Raw genomic sequence first — 20,000 nt, 5'->3', positions numbered from 1 at the left:
TGGAGTTTGTATGATCTCCCCCTGTTCTACAGAGTGAGTGGAGTTTGTATGATCTCCCCCTGTTCTATAGAGTGAGTGGAGTTTGTATGATCTCCCCCTGTTCTACAGAGTGAGTGAGTGGAGTTTGTGTGATCTCCCCCTGTTCTACAGAGTGAGTGAGTGGAGTATGTATGATCTCCCCCTGTTCTACAGAGTGAGTGGAGTTTGTATGATCTCCCCCTGTTCTATAGAGTGAGTGGAGTTTGTATGATCTCCCCCTGTTCTATAGAGTGAGCGGAGTTTGTATGATCTCCCCCTGTTCTACAGAGTGAGTGGAGTTTGTATGATGTCCCCCTGTTCTATAGAGTGAGTGGAGTTTGTATGATCTCCCCCTGTTCTACAGAGTGAGTGGAGTTTGTATGATGTCCCCCTGTTCTATAGAGTGAGTGGAGTTTGTATGATCTCCCCCTGTTCTATAGAGTGAGTGGAGTTTGTATGATCTCCCCTGTTCTATAGAGTGAGTGGAGTTTGTATGATGTCCCCCTGTTCTATAGAGTGAGTGGAGTTTGTATGATCTCCCCCTGTTCTATAGAGTGAGTGGAGTTTGTATGATCTCCCCTGTTCTATAGAGTGAGCGGAGTTTGTATGATCTCCCCCTGTTCTACAGAGTGAGTGGAGTTTGTATGATCTCCCCCTGTTCTATAGAGTGAGTGGAGTTTGTATGATCTCCCCCTGTTCTACAGAGTGAGTGGAGTTTGTATGATCTCACCCTGTTCTACAGAGTGAGTGGAGTTTGTATGATCTCTCCCTGTTCTACAGAGTGAGTGAGTGGAGTTTGTATGATCTCCCTCTGTTCTACAGAGTGAGTGAGTGGAGTTTGTATGATCTCCCCCTGTTCTACAGAGTGAGTGAGTGGAGTTTGTATGATCTCCCCCTGTTCTACGGAGTGAGTGGAGTTTGTATGATCTCCCCCTGTTCTACACAGTGAGTGGAGTTTGTATGATCTCCCCCTGTTCTACAGAGTGAGTGAGTGGAGTTTGTATGATCTCCCCCTGTTCTACGGAGTGAGTGGTGTTTGTATGATCTCCCCCTGTTCTAGAGAGTGAGTGGAGTTTGTATGATCTCCCCCTGTTCTACAGAGTGAGTGAATGGAGTTTGTATGATCTCCCCCTATTCTACAGAGTGAGTGGAGTTTGCATTATGTCCCCCTGTACTACAGAGTGAGTGGAGTTTGTATGATCTCCCTCTGTACTACAGAGTGAGTGAGTGGAGTTTTTAGATCTCCTTCTCTTCTACAGACTGAGTGGAGTTTGTATGTTCTCCCGTGTACTAAACAACAGTGAGTGAGTGGAGCATTATTATCACAAATCCACGATTTAAATATCAAACTAATCTTCATGTTGGAGGCCCCAGGGGGACATTTGTCTATGACGTCTCCTGGCCAAACCCCATTTGGTGGAGCCAGAAGACTGAACCAGCACCCTTTGGGGTTCCCCCAGGCATGGTAAAAAGCCACTGCGAGTGGCCACGTCGAATGTTCGAATGCCAACTTGAGAGAATGGAGGCTGCCAATCTACTGTTGGGAGCTTAACCGGTACCGCCTTGATCTCTTTGGTATTCAGGAGGTCCGGTGGACTGGTTCTGACTCAACGAATCAAAATCTTTATTTAGACTGGATGATTAATTATGAGGGGCGGACAGTGGCTGTTAATTTGTGTAAAGCTGTGAGTCCTAGGCTGGGCACGCCCAGAGGGGCATGCCCTTGCACGCCCGTAGGCATGCCTCTGGGCACTCTGCTCACTAAGTGGATGACAGCAGAGCCATAGCCAATCAGCATCAATCAAACTCAGCCCACTGAGTGGATGACGGCAGAGCCACAGCCAATCAGCATCAATCAAACTCCGCCCACTGAGTGGGTGACAGCAGAGCCACAGCCAATCAGCATCAATCAAACTCAGCCCACTGAGTTGGTGACAGCAGAGCCACAGCCAATCAGCATCAATCAAACTCAGCCCACTGAGTGGGTGACAGCAGAGCCACAGCCAATCAGCATCAATCAAACTCAGCCCACTGAGTGGATGACGGCAGAGCCACAGCCAATCAGCATCAATCAAACTCCACCACCCACTGTCTTAAAAATATGGCAACTACTGTATTGTAGTGGCGATCACGTTTGATTTCTGATTAACCAGAGCAGCAACATATTTGTTCGGTTTAAAGCACTGTGTGACTTGTAATAACACATTTCCTAGAATAACAATGTATAACTGTTTTTAGATGATTAATTTGGGCTCAAGGGACAAATCCACGCATTATGGGATAAACTGCACACGCGGATAATCGAGAGTCTCCTTAACAAGTAATAGGAGGCTTTCACGACCAATATTATCCATAAGGGAGGTATTTGGGTTAGATCACACAAATTTAAATGTGTCGTTAAAGCCGACACCACTCGACAGCTAATTATAAAGATTTGTCACGTCAACAAAACATGCCAATTCGCTAACAGTTCAGCACTCGCCAGTTGTGTGCTGGAGAATAAACCCACTACAACATATTCATATTCTTAGCTTTTTCGGTAAAGTCACGTTGAAGGGAAACAATAAAAATAATAAAATATATATAAAACAATAACTACAACATTTAAACATTTAAGTATCTTGATGTTTCGCCAGTAATTATAACAACCAGCACCATCATGATACTTGAATAGTCAATGTTATAGTGGGTTTACTCTCCAACACACAAACAGTAAGTGCTGTGCTAGTAACTAATTGGCAACGCTTTGTATACGTCGCAAACCTCACAAATTGGCCGTATCGGATGGTGGTGGTGGGTTTCACAGCACATTTATAATTACGCAATTTTAACCGAACAAAATTATCTTGTGCATCGAGAGTCGTGCCGGCGATGAAGTATGATTAATGTGAGCGTCACCTTCCATTGCGTGAACCCCCCTCCCCCCGCCTGCCTGCCCTTAGGTCAGTACAGATGAAGGATGCGCCAAGTGGATGGAGCGGGCGCAGTTGATCGACAACGCCTCTCGATTCGTTTTCCCCATCAGCTTCGCCATCTTCAACATCGCCTACTGGCTCCTCTGCCTCCCGTCGAGGGGGAGATAGCGAGGGGTGGTGCACGCAGAGAATCAATGCTGGGACTCCTATACTTACGAACGAGTTAGATTCCATAGGTTTGTGTCCGTAAGTCTATTTGTTCGTAAGTCCAAATTTACTTCCGTCAGATTAAAAACATGTTGTAAGGCATGTACACTAAACACAGGGAATGGTTTTAAAAGTTGTATAATCTCCTGTAGATGCCACTGGTTCCTCGTGTTCTACAGATGTAGATGCCACTGGTTGTTTGCGTTCTGCAAATGTAGATGCCACTGGGTCTTCATGTTTCTGCAGATGTAGATGTGACTGGGTCTTCATGTTCTGCAGATGTAGATGCCACTGGTTCTTCACGTTCTACAGATGTAGATGCCACCAGTTATTTATGTTGTGCAGATGTAGATGCCACTGGTTCTTCACGTTCTGTAGATGTTGATGCCACTGGTTATTTACGTTCTGCAGATGTAGATGCCACTGGGTCTTCATGTTCTACAGATGTAGATGCCACTGTTTCTTAATGTTCTACAGATGTAGATGCCACTGGTTCTTCGTGTTCTACAGATGTAGATGCCACCACCACCATTTATTGCACGGCGGTTAAACTTACGACTCTCGGTCCAAATCGGCAACTGGACATACAGACATGTTTGTTCGTATCTCTGAAAGTTTGTAAGGTGAATGTTCCTAAGTAGAGGAGTCCCTGCAACAACAATACTTTCATTTTACATAGCATCGTTCGTGCTAATAGCATCACGTAGCACTGTGCATTAATTATATACAGGTCATCGATTATCCGGCGGCTTAGGAGGGAAGGGGGCGCCAGATTTTCTAAAATCCCGGATAATCACTCCTCATCATGACTTTTTTTGCGTAACATTTTTGCGTAACATTATGCGTCTAGGTGTTGTGTGTATGTGGTTTTGTTGTGTTTTAAATGTTTTAACTATGTGAAATTGAATTTTGATTTAAAGCTTTCGTGACTGCAGGGATTCATATTCTTGGTTCTTTTGGTAAAGTTACGTAGAAGGGAAATAATAAAATAATGAAAATATTAAACAATAAAATTCTCACGACGTTTCGACTGCAACACAAGCAATCATCATCAGGTGTGAAAACCACAGCAAGAAAATTTGAAAAAAGTGGCGGGTTTTTTAACGTTAGCACCACGGAGAGCGATTTGGCAGTTATTCAGATGGATGAGTCCATCTATGTTTGGAAAAGAGGGGGGAGACGAAAATAATGGATGCGGTCTGAAAGCCACCTTAAGCGTGAACAATCAATTAAGACCCGAAATTATTTATCAAATCCTTCCAATGATTGCTTAGCCAGAATCCATCTTTTCAGTTGAAATTGTCTCTGTTTTGTATATGTGGATAGCCTCATGAACGAATCTCTCAAGAGGGTCCTTCTTCATGGTTTGAGTGATAGCTTTGTGTATTGTGTAGTCGGAATAACCATTAGCCTCAAGAGCTTGGTGTACATGCTTGAGTTCACTGGCTATGTGTTCCTGGTCGGATATGCATTGGGCTCTATGGTGCAGAGTCTTGATGAGGGAATTCTTCTGGGATGGATGGTGGTGGGAATCCGGTTTCAGATAAGCATCTGTATGGGTAGCTTTCCTGTAGACAGAGTGGCTCATTGAACCATCAGGTCTCTTTTTTATTATGACATCCAAAAAAGGTAGCTTGCCATCTTTTTCGACTTCCACAGTAAATCTGATGGCTGGGTGTATGGAATTGATGTGGTCGAGGAATTGGTCTAGAGCAGGCCGGCCATGTGGCCAGATGACAAAAGTGTCATCCACGTACCTCTTCCATAAGGTTGGGCGCAGAGTGGCAGTCTGGATGGCGTCAGTCTCAAATTTCTCCATGAAAATGTTGGCTACAACCGGAGATAGGGGGAGCCCATTGGGGTGCCCTCAGTTTGTTTGTAGAAAGTTCCATTCCAAGTGAAGTATGTATTGGTTAAACAGTGTCTCACCAGGGGGGGTACCTCAGTGTTTAGTCCTTGATGAACCAAGTCTTCAATGATTGCGATGGTGTCAGGTACAGGAACTTTGCTGAATAAGGAAACTACATCAAAACTGACAAGCAGGTCGTCTGGGGACAGGGAAATGCCTTTGATTGTCGATACCAGGTGAGTAGAATTTTGTACCGCAGAGGTGTTTTTTTCCAGTGCAAGGCCACAGGATTTCAGACAGAAAACGAGCCAGTTTGTAGGTGGGGGAGTTGATAGTAGAGACGATGGGACGAAGGGGTGTATCTTCTTTATGTATTTTTGATAAGTCGTATAATCTTGGTGGCCTGGCAGCAGAAGGTTTCAACGAGAACTGTTTGGTTTGATCAATTAATGTCGTTGAATCAGAAATGATGTTGTTGGTTTGTATGACGAGGCTGTTGGTGGGATCTCTTCTTATTTTTGTATAGCTGCCATCGTTGAGTAATTCTTTAATTTTGTTGTTGTATTCTATTTTATCCATGATGACAGTAGCATTGCCCTTGTCAGCTGAGAGGATGACAATGTCATCCCTCTTTTTTAATTTATATAATTCAAAACGCTCATCTTTGCTGAGGTTGCTAGCTGGCATTTTAGCGTTTTTGAGGGTTGCAGCGATTTCAGATCTTGCTACGTCTGCAGCGATGTGGCCCAGGCCCTTGAGAGCCACATCTACTTGGGCAATGATATCATTGACTGGTATGTGTTTAGGTGTGACTGCAAAGTTTAGCCCTTTAGCTAAAACGGATTTCAGACCATCGAAAATAGAACTGTTACTGCGATTAATTACGACTTTGTTAACGTCTAGCTTTTTGGTGTGTGGGTCTGGTCTTTTGTTGGAGAGGAGGTTAAATTTGGAAATCAGGTTGTCCTTACATTTGGTCGACATAGTGGCAGCTGAAGAGGCAGTCATGTTGTCTACATGTTCCCAATCCGATGTGGACATTGTTGCCGTCAATGATAAGTGTGATTTGTAGAGTGTCTTGTCTAAATGATCTAGTTCAGTGCGCATAAGTCTGATTTTTTCTGAGATAAGAGCTAAGCTAGTTCTGGAAATAATTCGTTTCGCATAGTTAATCCTCCAGTCTAAATAAAGATTTGATTCGTGGTGATTAGAGTCAGAACCAGTCCTCCTGATCCAGTAGAGTGGCAGCCTCTTCTCTCAAGTTAGCATTCGAACATTCTACGTGGCCACTCACAGTTACGTCTGTAAAAGATGTGATTCCGGATATACAGTACCCTGCCGTCTACAAACTAAGTTGCCTCTGTGGTAGTAGTTACATTGGAGAAACCAAACGACATGTATCGGACCGCATCCGTGGACACAAAGCAGACCTAAAACACGGTAGGACCAACACCTCGGCCGTGGCAGATCACTGTTATAATTCAGTGGGCTCATATGACATTGACTTCTCCAAGACAGAGGTTTTCTGCAACCCATCTGGCTACCATGAGAGATTCGTTCGTGAGGCTATCCACATATACAAACACAGAGACAATTTTAACGGAGAAGATGGATTCTGGCTTAGCAATCATTGGAAGGATTTGATAAACCATTTCGGGTCTTAATTGATTGTTCACGCTTACGGTGGCTTTCAGACAGCATCCATTATTTTCGTCTCCCCCCTCCTTTTTTTCCGAACATAGATGGACTCATCCATCTGAATAACTGTCAAATCGCTCTCGTTGGTGCTAACGTTAAAAAAACCGCCACTTTTTTCAAATTTTCTTGCTGTGGTTTTCACACCTGATGATGATTGCTTGTGTTGCAGTCGAAACGTCGTGATAACTTTACTGTTTTATATTTTTATTATTTTATTGTTTCCCTTCTACGTGACTTTACCGAAAGAACCAAGAATATGTGAAATTGGTATAAATAAACATACAAATAGTCACATACATAACCGACTGTAAAAAGTTACCTATTTACTATGCCACATTTACCACTCCAATGTCGAAGACTCTGCATCATGGGGCGATATATATATAGGTTGCAGTAATTCTAATAGTTTACGTTTTATGTTGCGTATAATGTAGTGTGTGTAATATTTAACACTGAAATTAAGCATAGCTACTTTGTTATGTCACGCGTACACGGTGTCAATGGCCAGACTGGTTACAGCCTTTGGAGCGGTTTTGCAGGATTCGCTGCATCGGCCCCAGACCGCCGGATAACGTTGGAAGCAGCCAGATAATCGACGATAGACTGTAAAATGTAAAAGGACCAAATCCTCATATACAGCCAATACCAAGCAAATGAAAAGGCTTCTACTACTAGCAGGCAAACATCCACAATGAATTAAAACAGAATCAAGGAATCGCACCAAAACAGAAACGGCCAAAACAACGGAAGATGAAAGTTCTCACGCCAACAGAGACACGAGTTGACGAGGTCACACTACGTCATCCCAGAGCACAATCGCAACTTCCCAAACCGATTCATAATAAAAAGGTTTTTTGGGTTAGATCGCGTTATTTAGAAATGTGTCGTAACCCTCCACCACCCGACACGGCCAATCAGCAAAAAAAGTGCAACGTTAAAGTCACCAGGTAGAATGAGAATAAAATAATAAATTGATAAAATAAAATAACACAATAATATTCTCACGACGTTTCGGCCACAACACAAGCGGCCTTCATCAGGTGAAGAGACGAGATGAAGGGACGAGACTGTCTGGAGGACAGCGCTGTCCTACCAGACAGTCTCGTCCCTTCACCTGATGAAGGCCGCTTGTGTTGTGGCCGAAACGTCGTGAGAATATTATTGTGTTATTTTATTTTATCAATTTATTATTTTATTCTCATTCTACGTGGTGGTGACTTTACCGAAAGAACCAAAGAAGATGAATCCTTGCAGTCACGAAAGCTTTAAATCGAAATTTAAGTGCAACGTTGACAAAAGACAATTAGTTCACTACTTTAGCCCGATGATGCTGGATGTAATTACCAGCGAAACGTCGTGCTACTCAAACTGTAAATGTTGTGGATTCACTCTTCAACACACCGGTGGGCTAAAGTAGTGAACTAATTGTCTTTTGTCAACGTGACACATTTTTTTGCTGATTTGCCGTGTCGGGTGGTGGAGGGTTACCACACATTTATAAATGAACGCGATCCAACCCCAAAAACCCTTATTATGAATAATATTGGTCGCGAAAGCCTCCCAAACTGAACCGGGAACACATTCACGTGGCCATGTCGATGTCAATAAACCCGCATCGCTGACGTCCACTGGTCCCAATCTTGGGGCTCGGTCCGTGTGTGTGTCTCTCTCTCTCTGTCACTCTCTCTGGGTCTCTGCATGGGGGACTCAATGTGTGTACGTGTGTGTGCGTTGAACTTCTTTCGCTCCACCGTACGCAGCCAACCACGCCAATCGGAGGTGCGGGGGGAAGGACGACAAACCAACACACAATAACAAAAGAGCAGCTCTCGAGAGAAGTTAGTTCTCAATGTAGTATTGTGTAATGTATAAAAGTGTAGTGTATAGTGTAGTGTATAGTGTAATGTATAAAAGTGTAGTGTATAGTGTAGTGTATAGTGTAATGTATAAAAGTGTAGTGTATAGTGTAGTGTATAGTGAAATGTATAAAAGTGTAGTGTATAGTGTAGTGTATAGTGTAATGTATATTGTAGTGTATAGTGTAATATATAAAAGTGTAGTGTATAGTGTAGTGTATAAAAGTGTAGTGTATAAAAGTGTAGTGTATAGTGTAATGTATAAAAGTGTAGTGTATAATGTAGTGTATAGTGTAATGTATGAAAGTGTAGTGTATAGTGTAGTGTATAGTGAAGTGTATAGTGTAATGTATAAAAGTGTAGTGTATAGTGTAGTGTATAGTGTAATGTATAGTGTAGTTTATAGTGTAATATATAAAAGTGTAGTGTATAGTGTAGTGTATAAAAGTGTAGTGTATAGTGTAGTGTATAAAAGTGTAGTGTATAGTGTAGTGTATAGTGTAATGTAAAAAAGTGTAGTGTATAGTGTAGTGTATAGTGTAATGTATAAAAGTGTAGTGTATGGTGTAGTGTATAGTATAGTGTATAGTAGTGTAATGTATAAAAGTGTAGTGTATAGTGTAGTGTATAGTAGTGTAGTGTATAGTGTAATGTATAAAAGTGTAGTGTATAGCGTAGTGTATAGTGTAGTGTATAGTGTAGTGTATAAAAGTGTAGTGTATAGCGTAGTGTATAGTGTAGCGTATAGTGTAGTGTATAAAAGTGTAGCGTATAGCGTATTGGGTAGTGTAGTGTATAACAGTGTAGTCCAATACAGTGTAGTGTATAGTGTAGTCTATAATAGTGTAGTATATAGTCGTGTATAATAGTGTAGTGTATAGTTTAGTGTAGTCGATAGTGTAGTTTATAGTGTAGTGTATAGTCTAGTGTATAGTGTAGTAGCATTGTGGTGTAGTGTATAGTCGTGTAGTGTATAGTCGTGTAGTATATATATTCGTGTATAGTAGTGCAGTGTATAGTGTAGTGTAGTCGATAGTGTACAGCATGGATGTTGAACTTCTTTCGAACTGTACGTAGCCAATCGTGCAAACTGGAGGTGCGGCCTTGCAGACGATTGTGATCTTCAACGACATTCACACGCAGCTTAATTAGTCCCACCCCCCCCCCCCAAAAAAAAACCGTCCAATCACCATTCGCGTACAATCTATTGAGGCGCCAGAGCTCGCCTACATACCGGGCCCCACCCCTCGTGACTGTCGACCACGTGATCACTGCTGCGTCGTCACCGCACCGCCCGCGATGACGCTGCTGCTGCTGCTGCCGCCGCACGCACGCGGTAGCGCCATCTTGTCTCCTCCCGTCTTGTCTCCTCCCGTCTTCATCTTGTCTCCTCCCGTCTTGTCTCCTCCCGTCTTGTCTCCTCCCCGACTTGTCCTTCCCCTCGTCTCCACAGTGTCTCCATCTTGTCTCCTCCCGTCTTGTCTCCTCCCGTCTTGTCTCCTCCCCGACTTGTCCTTCCCCTCGTCTCCACAGTGTCTCCATCTCGTCTCCTCCCGTCTTGTCTCCTCCCGTCTTGTCCTTCCCCTCGTCTCCACAGTGTCTCCATCTCGTCTCCTACCGTCTTGTCTCCTCCCGTCTTGTCCTTCCCCTCGTATCCACAGTGTCTCCATCTCGTCTCCTCCCGTATTGTCTCCTCGCGTCTTGTCTCCTCCCGTCTTGTCCTTCCCCTTGTCTCCACAGTGTCTCCATCTCGTCTCCGCCCGTATTGTCTCCTCCCCGACTTGTCCTTCCTCTCGTCTCCATCTTGTCTCCTCCCGTATTGTCTCCTCCCGTCTTGTCCTTCCCCTCGTCTCCATCAGTGTCTCCATCTCGTCTCCTCCCGTCTTGTCTCCTCCCGTCTTGTCCTTCCTCTCGTCTCCATCTCGTCTCCTCCCGTCTTGTCTCCTCCCGTCTTGTCCTTCCCCTCGTCTCCACAGTGTCTCCATCTCGTCTCCTCCCGTCTTGTCTCCTCCCGTCTTGTCCTTCCTCTCGTCTCCATCTCGTCTCCTCCCGTCTTGTCTCCTCCCGTCTTGTCCTTCCCCTCGTCTCCACAGTGTCTCCATCTCGTCTCCTCCCGTCTTGTCTCCTCCCGTCTTGTCCTTCCCCTCGTCTCCATCAGTGTCTCCATCTCGTCTCCTCCCGTCTTGTCTCCTCCCCGTCTTGTCCTTCCCCTCGTCTCCACAGTGTCTCCATCTCGACTCCTCCCGTCTTGTCTCCTCCCGTCTTGTCCTTCCCCTCGTCTCCACAGTGTCTCCATCTCGTCTCCTCCCGTCTTGTCTCCTCCCGTCTTGTCCTTCCTCTCGTCTCCACAGTGTCTCCATCTCGTCTCCTCCCGTCTTGTCTCCTCCCGTCTTGTCTCCTCCCCGACTTGTCCTTCCTCTCGTCTCCATCTCGTCTCCTCCCGTCTTGTCTCCTCCCGTCTTGTCCTTCCCCTCGTCTCCACAGTGTCTCCATCTCGTCTCCTCCCGTCTTGTCTCCTCCCATCTTGTCCTTCCTCTCGTCTCCATCAGTGTCTCCATCTCGTCTCCTCCCGTCTTGTCTCCTCCCGTCTTGTCCTTCCCCTCGTCTCCACAGTGTCTCCATCTCGTCTCCTCCCGTCTTGTCTCCTCCCGTCTTGTCCTTCCCCTCGTCTCCACAGTGTCTCCATCTCGTCTCCTCCCGTATTGTCTCCTCCCCGACTTGTCCTTCCTCTCATCTCCATCTCGACTCCTCCCGTCTTGTCTCCTCCCGTCTTGTCCTTCCCCTCGTCTCCATCAGTGTCTCCATCTCGTCTCCTCCCGTCTTGTCTCCTCCCGTCTTGTCCTTCCTCTCGTCTCCACAGTGTCTCCATCTCGTCTCCTCCCGTATTGTCTCCTCCCGTCTTGTCCTTCCTCTCGTCTCCATCAGTGTCTCCATCTCGTCTCCTCCCGTCTTGTCTCCTCCCGTCTTGTCCTTCCTCTTGTCTCCACAGTGTCTCCATCTTGTCTCCTCCCGTCTTGTCTCCTCCCGTCTTGTCCTTCCTCTCGTCTCCATCTCGTCTCCTCCCGTCTTGTCTCCTCCCGTCTTGTCCTTCCTCTCGTCTCCATCAGTGTCTCCATCTCGTCTCCTCCCGTATTGTCTCCTCCCGTCTTGTCCTTCCCCTCGTCTCCATCAGTGTCTCCATCTCGTCTCCTCCCGTCTCGTCTCAACATGCCAATTAGCTATTAGTTAAAAACACATTTTTTTGCTTTGTTATTAATTGGCGTGTTTTGTTTACGTGACGAACCTCAGCTGCTTGACTGCCGGGTGGTGGCAGGTTTAACGACACATTGTATATTTAGGTGATCTCACCCACCCCCCAAAAAATCTCTTATGGATGACATTAGCCGTGAAACCCTACGTATTTAAATGCAGCATATGTATATTTATATATATTGGATAATTGACCATGTTTGATTCCCCTGTTGAGGTCACGTGTCCTCGAGTATGAAACTTATATTATTAGCTATTTCAACATGATTTCACGTTGAACATTAAGGACATTCATTAGGCGAGTTAATATGTTGCCGATGATTATCATTGGAGGCTGTATAAAGTCTAACAGCAAAAAACGTCATGTCAAACTCTTAGCTATCATATTTCTGGTTGATTCACATCCGGGGTGGAGGGTTGATGGGGGGGGGCGGGGTCATGACGTCATCGCGCACGGCTGACGTCACCGCACGGGTGACGTCATAACGCGATCTTAACGGCGTGCCAGGCAGGCAGGAAGGAATCTGATCGACTATATAACGCTTTGCATCAATAAACTGTACCACTGCGATTTAAAAAAAAAACGTGCATTATTGTCTTACGGTCTCACTCGATGTTAGAATGATGGAGTGGGAGGTGTCATGGGGTTTGTGGGATTCGTAATCACGGTAGACTCTCGATCGTCCGTGCTAATGACGGCAAGGACTGGCCGCGGATTTAAAAAAAAATCGCGGATAATCCAAAAATAAAACCATTTTCAGAAAATACCTATGCCAAACAGAAGACCCGGCCCACTTAGTGGATGATAGCAGAGCCAACAGCCAATCAGCATCAATCAAACTCTGCCCGCTGTTGTAAATATATGGCAACCACTGTACTGTAGAGGGCGACCACGTGCATTTCGGATTCATCGGATGCAAAAACATTTGCTTGGTTTAAGCAACGTTGTGATGGCTTTGTGATGGCACATTTCCGTGACTAACAATGCGTAACTACTTTTCAGACAATAAATTTGGGCTTCGGGGAAAATCCATGAGTTATTGATTAACGTCAGAATCCGCAAATCCGATAAACCACACGCGCGTGCTTGGACAATGGAGAGTCCGCTGTGGCGCGTATCTGATCGAAACAGCCCAGGGGAAGGTGCAGCTTACGGAGGGAGGCTCGTGAAGGACGCTGCTGCTGCTGCTGCTCCTGGGCTGGTTGGAGGCAGTCGCCCTCCGGCAACAGCGGAGGGCCGAGGAGCGGCGCTCACAGCAACGAGCGGAGCATCCGGGCGGCTGAGACGCAGCTAGTTGGCACGGCATGGGGGCACGGGTGGTGCATCGGCCACCCGACTCAGTCAGTCAACCAATGGGACCTGCTGGGTCTGCCCGGTGACACTTCACGTGGCCTTGAAGTGCACCTTGCCCGGCACAAGCGCCAAGTTCGATTCCAGTTCGGTGACGTGTATATATATGTCTGAACCGGTCCTGGGCCTCCCCTATGTCGACTCAGCCTCGAGTGAGTACCTGGTGTAGCGGTGTGCAGTAAACATCGCCGCTGGGGGAGAGACAAAGGCGGCCGGGCGTGGTGCTGGCCACCCACCCCCTCTGTGTGTGCCACAGTGCCAGTAGCCTTCATAGGTGGTGCTGCTGCTGCTACTCGCTACTGACAGCACTTGCCCCTACAGCCTGTTAGAGGCTATAGGGTGGTGGAGGTAATCTTTGTCTTTGTGAGGGGGGATGAGCGGAGGGAATGTTGTATCGCGGTGTGAGTATCCCCTTAGACTAAACTAAAACATAAAACTAAACTATCTTTTTTTTATTTTACCAGTTGCGTAAAGCCCCACTCTTTCAGAAGCGACCACCCTGGCTATCACAAATGAGAACCCAAAGCAAGTGGCTCATCGTCATCATCGTCATCATCATGTGGACATTTTATAGCAGCAGCCAAATGACTCGTGGTGACATTGTTTGTAAATGTGGACGGGAAAACCCGGAGGAGGACCGCGGAGACAAATCTACGGCGGGATCGAACTCACGACCTCCTGTATACCAGGCGAGGGAGTTGACATCTCCTAGCCACCGTGATGATGATGATGATGATGAGAGAGAGACGCAGACTCCAAATATACAACAGCAGGTGTCTGGATCGGGATCGAACTCACGACCTCCTGTACACCAGGCGAGGTAGTTGACATCTCATAGCCACCGTGATGATGATAATGAGAGAGACGCAGACTCCAAATATACAGCAGCAGGCGTCTGGATCAGGATCGAACCCACGACCTCTTGTATACCAGGCGAGGTAGTTAACATCTCATAGCCACCGTGATGATGATGAGAGAGAGACGCAGACTCCAAATATACAACAGCAGGTGTCTGGATCGGGATCGAACTCACGACCTCTTGTATACCAGGCGAGGTAGTTAATATCTCCTAGCCACCATGATGATGATGATAATGAGAGAGACGCAGACTCCAAATATACAACAGCAGGTGTCTGGAGCGGGATCGAACCCACGACCTCTTGTGTACCAGCCGAGGGAGTTGACATCTCATAGCCACCGTGATGATGATGATGATGATGAGAGAAAGAGACGCAGACTACAAATATACAGCAGCAGCAGGCGTCAGGGTTGGGATCGAACCCACGACCTCCTGTAGACCAGGTGAGGTAGTTAACATCTCCTAACCACCGTGATGATGATGAGAGAGACGCAGACTTCAAATATACAGCAGCAGGCATCGTCAGGATCGCGATCGAACCCACGACCTCCTGTACACCAGGCGAGGTAGTTAATATCTCCTAGCCACCATGATGATGATAATGAGAGAGACGCAGACTCCAAATATACAACAGCAGGTGTCTGGATCTGGATCGAACCCACGACCTCTTGTATACCAGGCGAGGTAGTCAACATCTCATAGCCACCATGATGATGAGAGAGAGACGCAGACTTCAAATATACAACAGCAGGTGTCTGGAGCGGGATCGAACCCACGACCTCTTGTACACCAGGCGAGGTAGTCAACATCTCATAGCCACCATGATGATGAGAGAGAGACGCAGACTCCAAATATACAACAGCAGGTGTCTGGATCGGGATCGAACTCACGACCTCCTGTATACCAGGCGAGGGAGTTGACATCTCATAGCCACCGTGATGATGATGAGAGAGAGACGCAGACTACAAATATACAGCAGCAGGCGTCAGGGTTGGGATCGAACCCACGACCTCTTGTATACCAGGCGAGGGAGTTGACATCTCATAGCCACCGTGATGATGATGATGATGAGAGAGACGCAGACTCCAAATATACAGCAGCAGGCATCGTCAGTATCGCGATCGAACCCACGACCTCCTGTACACCAGGTGAGGTAGATAACATCTCATAGCCACCATGATGATGATAATGAGAGAGACGCAGACTCCAAATATACAACAGCAGGTGTCTGGATCGGGATCGAACCCACGACCTCCTGTACACCAGATGAGGTAGTTAACATCTCATAGCCACCGTGATCATGATGATGAGACACTCAGACTACAAATATACAGCAGCAGGCGAGGTTGTTAACATCTCACAGCCACCGTGATGATGATAATGAGAGAGACACGCAGACTACAAATATATAACAGCAGGTGTCTGGATCGGGATCGAACCCACGACCTCCTGTATACCAGGCGAGGTAGTTAACATCTCCTAGCCACCGTGATGATGATGATGAGAGACACGCAAACTACAAATATACAGCAGCAGCAGGCATCGTCAGGATCGCGATCGAACCCACGACCTCCTGTACACCAGGCGAGGGAGTTAACATCTCCTAGCCCGCGTTTCAGTTCAGTTCATGAATTAGGTACAGCCCTGTGAGCCATTCGGCTCTTGACTCGGGTGTAACCGCAACAAACAAAAACACGAACGAGAGAAACATCTCAAAGTGACGACGCGCAAACAGAAAAATCCAGGGGGGGAAAAAACCCCCAGCAAAAGTCTTCCAGTAAAAGCACCGCGTATCAACGCTGTTTGCAAACATCCCATTGGGATGCAGGTCAAACAATAACAACCATAAGAAGATTTAAATTAAAGTTATCAGTCTAACTCTTGCGTACTACAACAAATAAATATGGCTAATCCAAAACGTTTCCGACGATGCTGCTGCTGCTGATGATGATGATGAGAGAGATGCAAAATTCCAAATGTACAGCAGCAGTAGCAGCGGGCGTTAGGGTCGGGTATCGAACCCACGGACCCCCTGCGTACCAGGCGAGGTCGTCAACATCTCCCTAGCCACCGTGAGCAGTGAGCTGTTGAAGCTTAGCCCCCAAATCCCCCAGCCAGGTGGTTCAACAAAGTTGAATAAACAATCAATGACACACGAAACGCGCGGGCGGTGCTGCTGCTGCTGATGGCGATGATGATGCATGCATGCATGCAACGCGATCCACCGTGATTCGTGTACCGCGTGTGCTCACGGACTCACGTTGGGATTAATGCGGCTGCATCATCCACACTAGCTCGGGTGCACATGGCGAGGAGGGACGGGGGGGGGGGGGAGGAGGATTTGAGCTCGTCAGCCAAAGTGGATGGCCTCTGAAGCCTAACAGACGGAGGGTGGGCGTGGTGATCTCTCCACTGTTGGATGGACATCACCGCGGTAACGATGTCTCTACCCTGCGTGTGTTCTCCAGTCCACGTGGCTCTTCTCTCTGTCGCTCAGTGTCATCATCATCGCCATCATTATCATCACCATAATTATCATCATTATCACCACCACCATCATCATCACCGCCATTATTATTATTATCACCATCATCATCATCATCACCATCATCACCGCCATCATCACCATCATCATAATCATCATCACCATCATCACCACCATCATCACCATTATCACCACCATCATAACCATCATAACCATCATTATCATCACCATCATCACCATCATCACCATCACCACCATTATCACCATCATCACCATCATTATCATCACCATCATCACCATCATCACCATCACCACCATCATCACCACCACCATCACCACCACCCGCACCACCATCATCACAACCATGATAATCATCACCATCTTCACCATCATCATCACCGCCATCACCGCCATCATCACCATCATCACCATCATCATAACCATCATCATCGCCATCATCACCACCACCACCCGCACCACCATTATCACCACCATCATAACCATCATCATCACCATCACCACCATCATCACCACCATCACCACCACCATCACCACCATCATCACCATCATCATCACCGCCATCATCACCATCATCACCATCATCACAACCATCATCATCGCCATCATCACCACCACCACCACCCGCACCACCATTATCACCACCATCATAACCATCATCATCACCATCACCACCACCACCATCGCCACCACCACCATCACCACCATCACCACCATCACCACCACCATCATCATCACCATCACCACCATCATCACCACCATCATCACCATCACCACCATCACCACCATCACCACCATCATCATCATCACCACCATCATCACCATCACCACCATCACCACCATCACCACCATCATCATCATCACCACCATCATCACCATCACTACTATAGTTGCTACCGTGCCGCGCCGGCCCGCCTTGTTGACTGTGAGATCTGTGTGTGTGTGTAAGGTGTGTGTGTAAGGTGTGTGTGTAAGGTGTGTGTGTGTAAGGTGTGTGTGTAAGGTGTGTGTGTGTAAAGTGTGTGTGTAAGGTGTGTGTGTAAGGTGTGTGTGTGTGTAAGGTGTGTGTGTAAGGTGTGTGTGTGTAAGGTGTGTGTGTAAGGTGTGTGTGTGTAAAGTGTGTGTGTAAGGTGTGTGTGTAAGGTGTGTGTGTGTGTAAGGTGTGTGTGTGTAAAGTGTGTGTGTAAGGTGTGTGTGTAAGGTGTGTATGTGTGTGTAAGGTGTGTGTGTGTAAGGTGTGTGTGTAAGGTGTGTGTGTGTGTAAGGTGTGTGTGTGTAAGGTGTGTGTGTGTAAAGTGTGTGTGTGTAAGGTGTGTGTGTGTGTGTAAAGTGTGTGTGTGTGTAAGGTGTGTGTGTGTAAAGTGTGTGTGTGTAAAGTGTGTGTGTGCAAAGTGTGTGTGTGTATAAGGTGTCTGTGTGTGTGCATAAAGTGTGTGTGTGTGGTGTTTGTGGGTGTGTGTAAAGTGTGTGTGTAAGGTGTTTGTGGGTGTGTGTGTGTAAAGTGTGTGTGTGTAAGGTGTGTGTGTGTGTAAGGTGTGTGTGTTAAGTGTGTGTGTAAGGTGTGTGTAAGGTGCCTGTGGGTGTGTGTAAAGTGTGTGTGTGTGTAAAGTGTGTGTGTGTAAGGTGTGTGTGTAAGGTGTGTGTGTAAAGTGTGTGTGTGTGTAAGGTGTGTGTGTGTGTGTAAAGTGTGTGTGTAAGGTGTGTGTGTGTAAAGTGTGTGTGTAAGGTGTGTGTGTAAGGTGTGTGTAAAGTGTGTGTGTGTGTAAGGTGTGTGTAAAGTGTGTGTGTAAGGTGTGTGTAAGGTGCCTGTGGGTGTGTGTAAAGTGTGTGTGTGAGTGTAAAGTGTGTGTGTGTAAGGTGTGTGTGTAAGGTGTGTGTGTAAAGTGTGTGTGTGTGTAAAGTGTGTGTGTGTAAGGTGTGTGTGTAAAGTGTGTGTGTGTAAAGTGTGTGTGTAAGGTGTGTGTGTAAGGTGTGTGTAAAGTGTGTGTGTGTGTAAGGTGTGTGTGTGTAAAGTGTGTGTGTAAGGTGTGTGTGTAAGGTGTGTGTAAGGTGCCTGTGGGTGTGTGTAAAGTGTGTGTGTGAGTGTAAAGTGTGTGTGAGTGTAAAGTGTGTGTAAGGTGTGTGTGTAAGGTGTGTGTAAAGTGTGTGTGTGTAAGGTGTGTGTGTGTAAAGTGTGTGGGTGTGTGCAAAGTGTGTGTGTGTGTAAGGTGTGTGTGTAAGGTGTGTGTGTAAAGTGTGTGTGTGTGTAAGGTGTGTGTGTGTAAAGTGTGTGTGTAAGGTGTGTGTGTGTAAGGTGTGTGTGTAAGGTGTGTGTGTGTAAAGTGTGTGTGTAAGGTGTGTGTAAGGTGTCTGTGGGTGTGTGCAAAGTGTGTGTGTGTAAGGTGTGTGTGTGTAAGGTGTCTGTGTGTGTAAAGTATGTGTGTAAGGTGTTTGTGGGTGTGTGTGTAAAGTGTGTGTGTAAGGTGTGTGTAAAGTGCCTGTGGGTGTGTGTAAAGTGTGTGTGTGTAAGGTGTGTGTGTAAGGTGTGTGTGTAAGGTGTGTGTGTGTAAAGTGTGTGTGTAAGGTGTGTGTAAGGTGTCTGTGGGTGTGTGCGTGTGTGTACACGAGCGGTGGTGTAGTGGTTAGCGCTACACTGCGCTATGAACCTGGCGACCCGGGTTCGATTCCCGCTCACGGCCAACACCGGTGACGATTATCTGAACCGGTCCCGGGCCTCCCCTAGGTCGACTCAGCCTCAAATGAGTACCTGGTGCGGTGGATAAAAACATTGCCACTGGGGAGACAAAGGCGGTCGGGCGTGGTACTGCTGACCACCCACCCCCTCGTGTACCGTGCCGACCTTCATAGGTGCTCGCTAACAGCACTTGCCCCTACAGTCTGTTAAGGCTATACGGGGGACCTTTGTCTTTGTACGTGTGCCTGTGTGTGTGTGCGATGTCAAACATCGACTCGTCCGATCCGTGGGCCGGGAGCTCGCAGAGCAGTCTCTAACTCCCCGACGTTTCGGGCCCTGTCCCTTGTCTAGAGCGCCTCTTGGGGGGGACTACTGTCGAGTCGACATCGGTGTCACCATCGGTGTCACCGTAACCGCGTGCTTCCAGCAAGGCGGCGACTTGCTCGCTCCACTGCTCATTGACATAAATACAAATAAGCGGACTGACGCGTCGGAGGGACTCAGTATCCGCCTCTCCACGTGGAACATTTAGAATTATTCTCAATTTTAAAAAAAAATACTTGATTTGGAATAACCCCTCGTTCATTTCGGTGAAGTCTCACGTCGAAGGAGAAAATTAAAAATTAAATAAGAGTATACGGCGTTGCGATTGCTACAACAAGCACTCATCATCAGGTACAAATGAAAGATAAACTTGTATTTCAACTTAGAAAACACAATGCAACACAACACAGAACAGTTGAACACGTAATCAAACCAGGTAAGGCGTTGCCTGTTACGTTAGCCGACTTTATGCGTTGCATTGCATTGCATTTGTACCT

At 46.7% G+C, this 20,000-nt stretch overlaps 2 protein-coding genes across 2 annotated transcripts in view; both read left to right on the top strand.

The window, feature by feature from the left end:
* Positions 1-4,354, top strand: part of LOC116957528 (glycine receptor subunit alphaZ1-like) — a 50,448-nt gene extending 46,094 nt beyond the window's left edge. The window contains exon 8 of the mRNA XM_076056575.1: positions 2,961-4,354. Coding sequence (XP_075912690.1) covers positions 2,961-3,101 — 141 coding nt within the window. The 3' untranslated portion in view covers positions 3,102-4,354. The remainder of the gene's footprint in view (positions 1-2,960) is intronic.
* LOC116957550 (uncharacterized) overlaps positions 1-20,000 on the top strand; it is a 453,026-nt gene that overhangs the window by 62,850 nt on the left and 370,176 nt on the right. The gene's annotated exons all lie outside the window — the stretch shown is intronic.

The sequence above is a fragment of the Petromyzon marinus genome, chromosome 76 (genome assembly GCF_048934315.1).
Source record: "Petromyzon marinus isolate PM22_M1 ecotype Great Lakes invasive population chromosome 76, UKy_Petmar_22M1.pri1.0, whole genome shotgun sequence".
Lineage (NCBI taxonomy): Eukaryota > Metazoa > Chordata > Hyperoartia > Petromyzontiformes > Petromyzontidae > Petromyzon > Petromyzon marinus.
The sequence above is the reverse complement of the archived record's forward strand: the minus strand, read 5'-3'. Positions and strand labels throughout refer to the sequence as shown.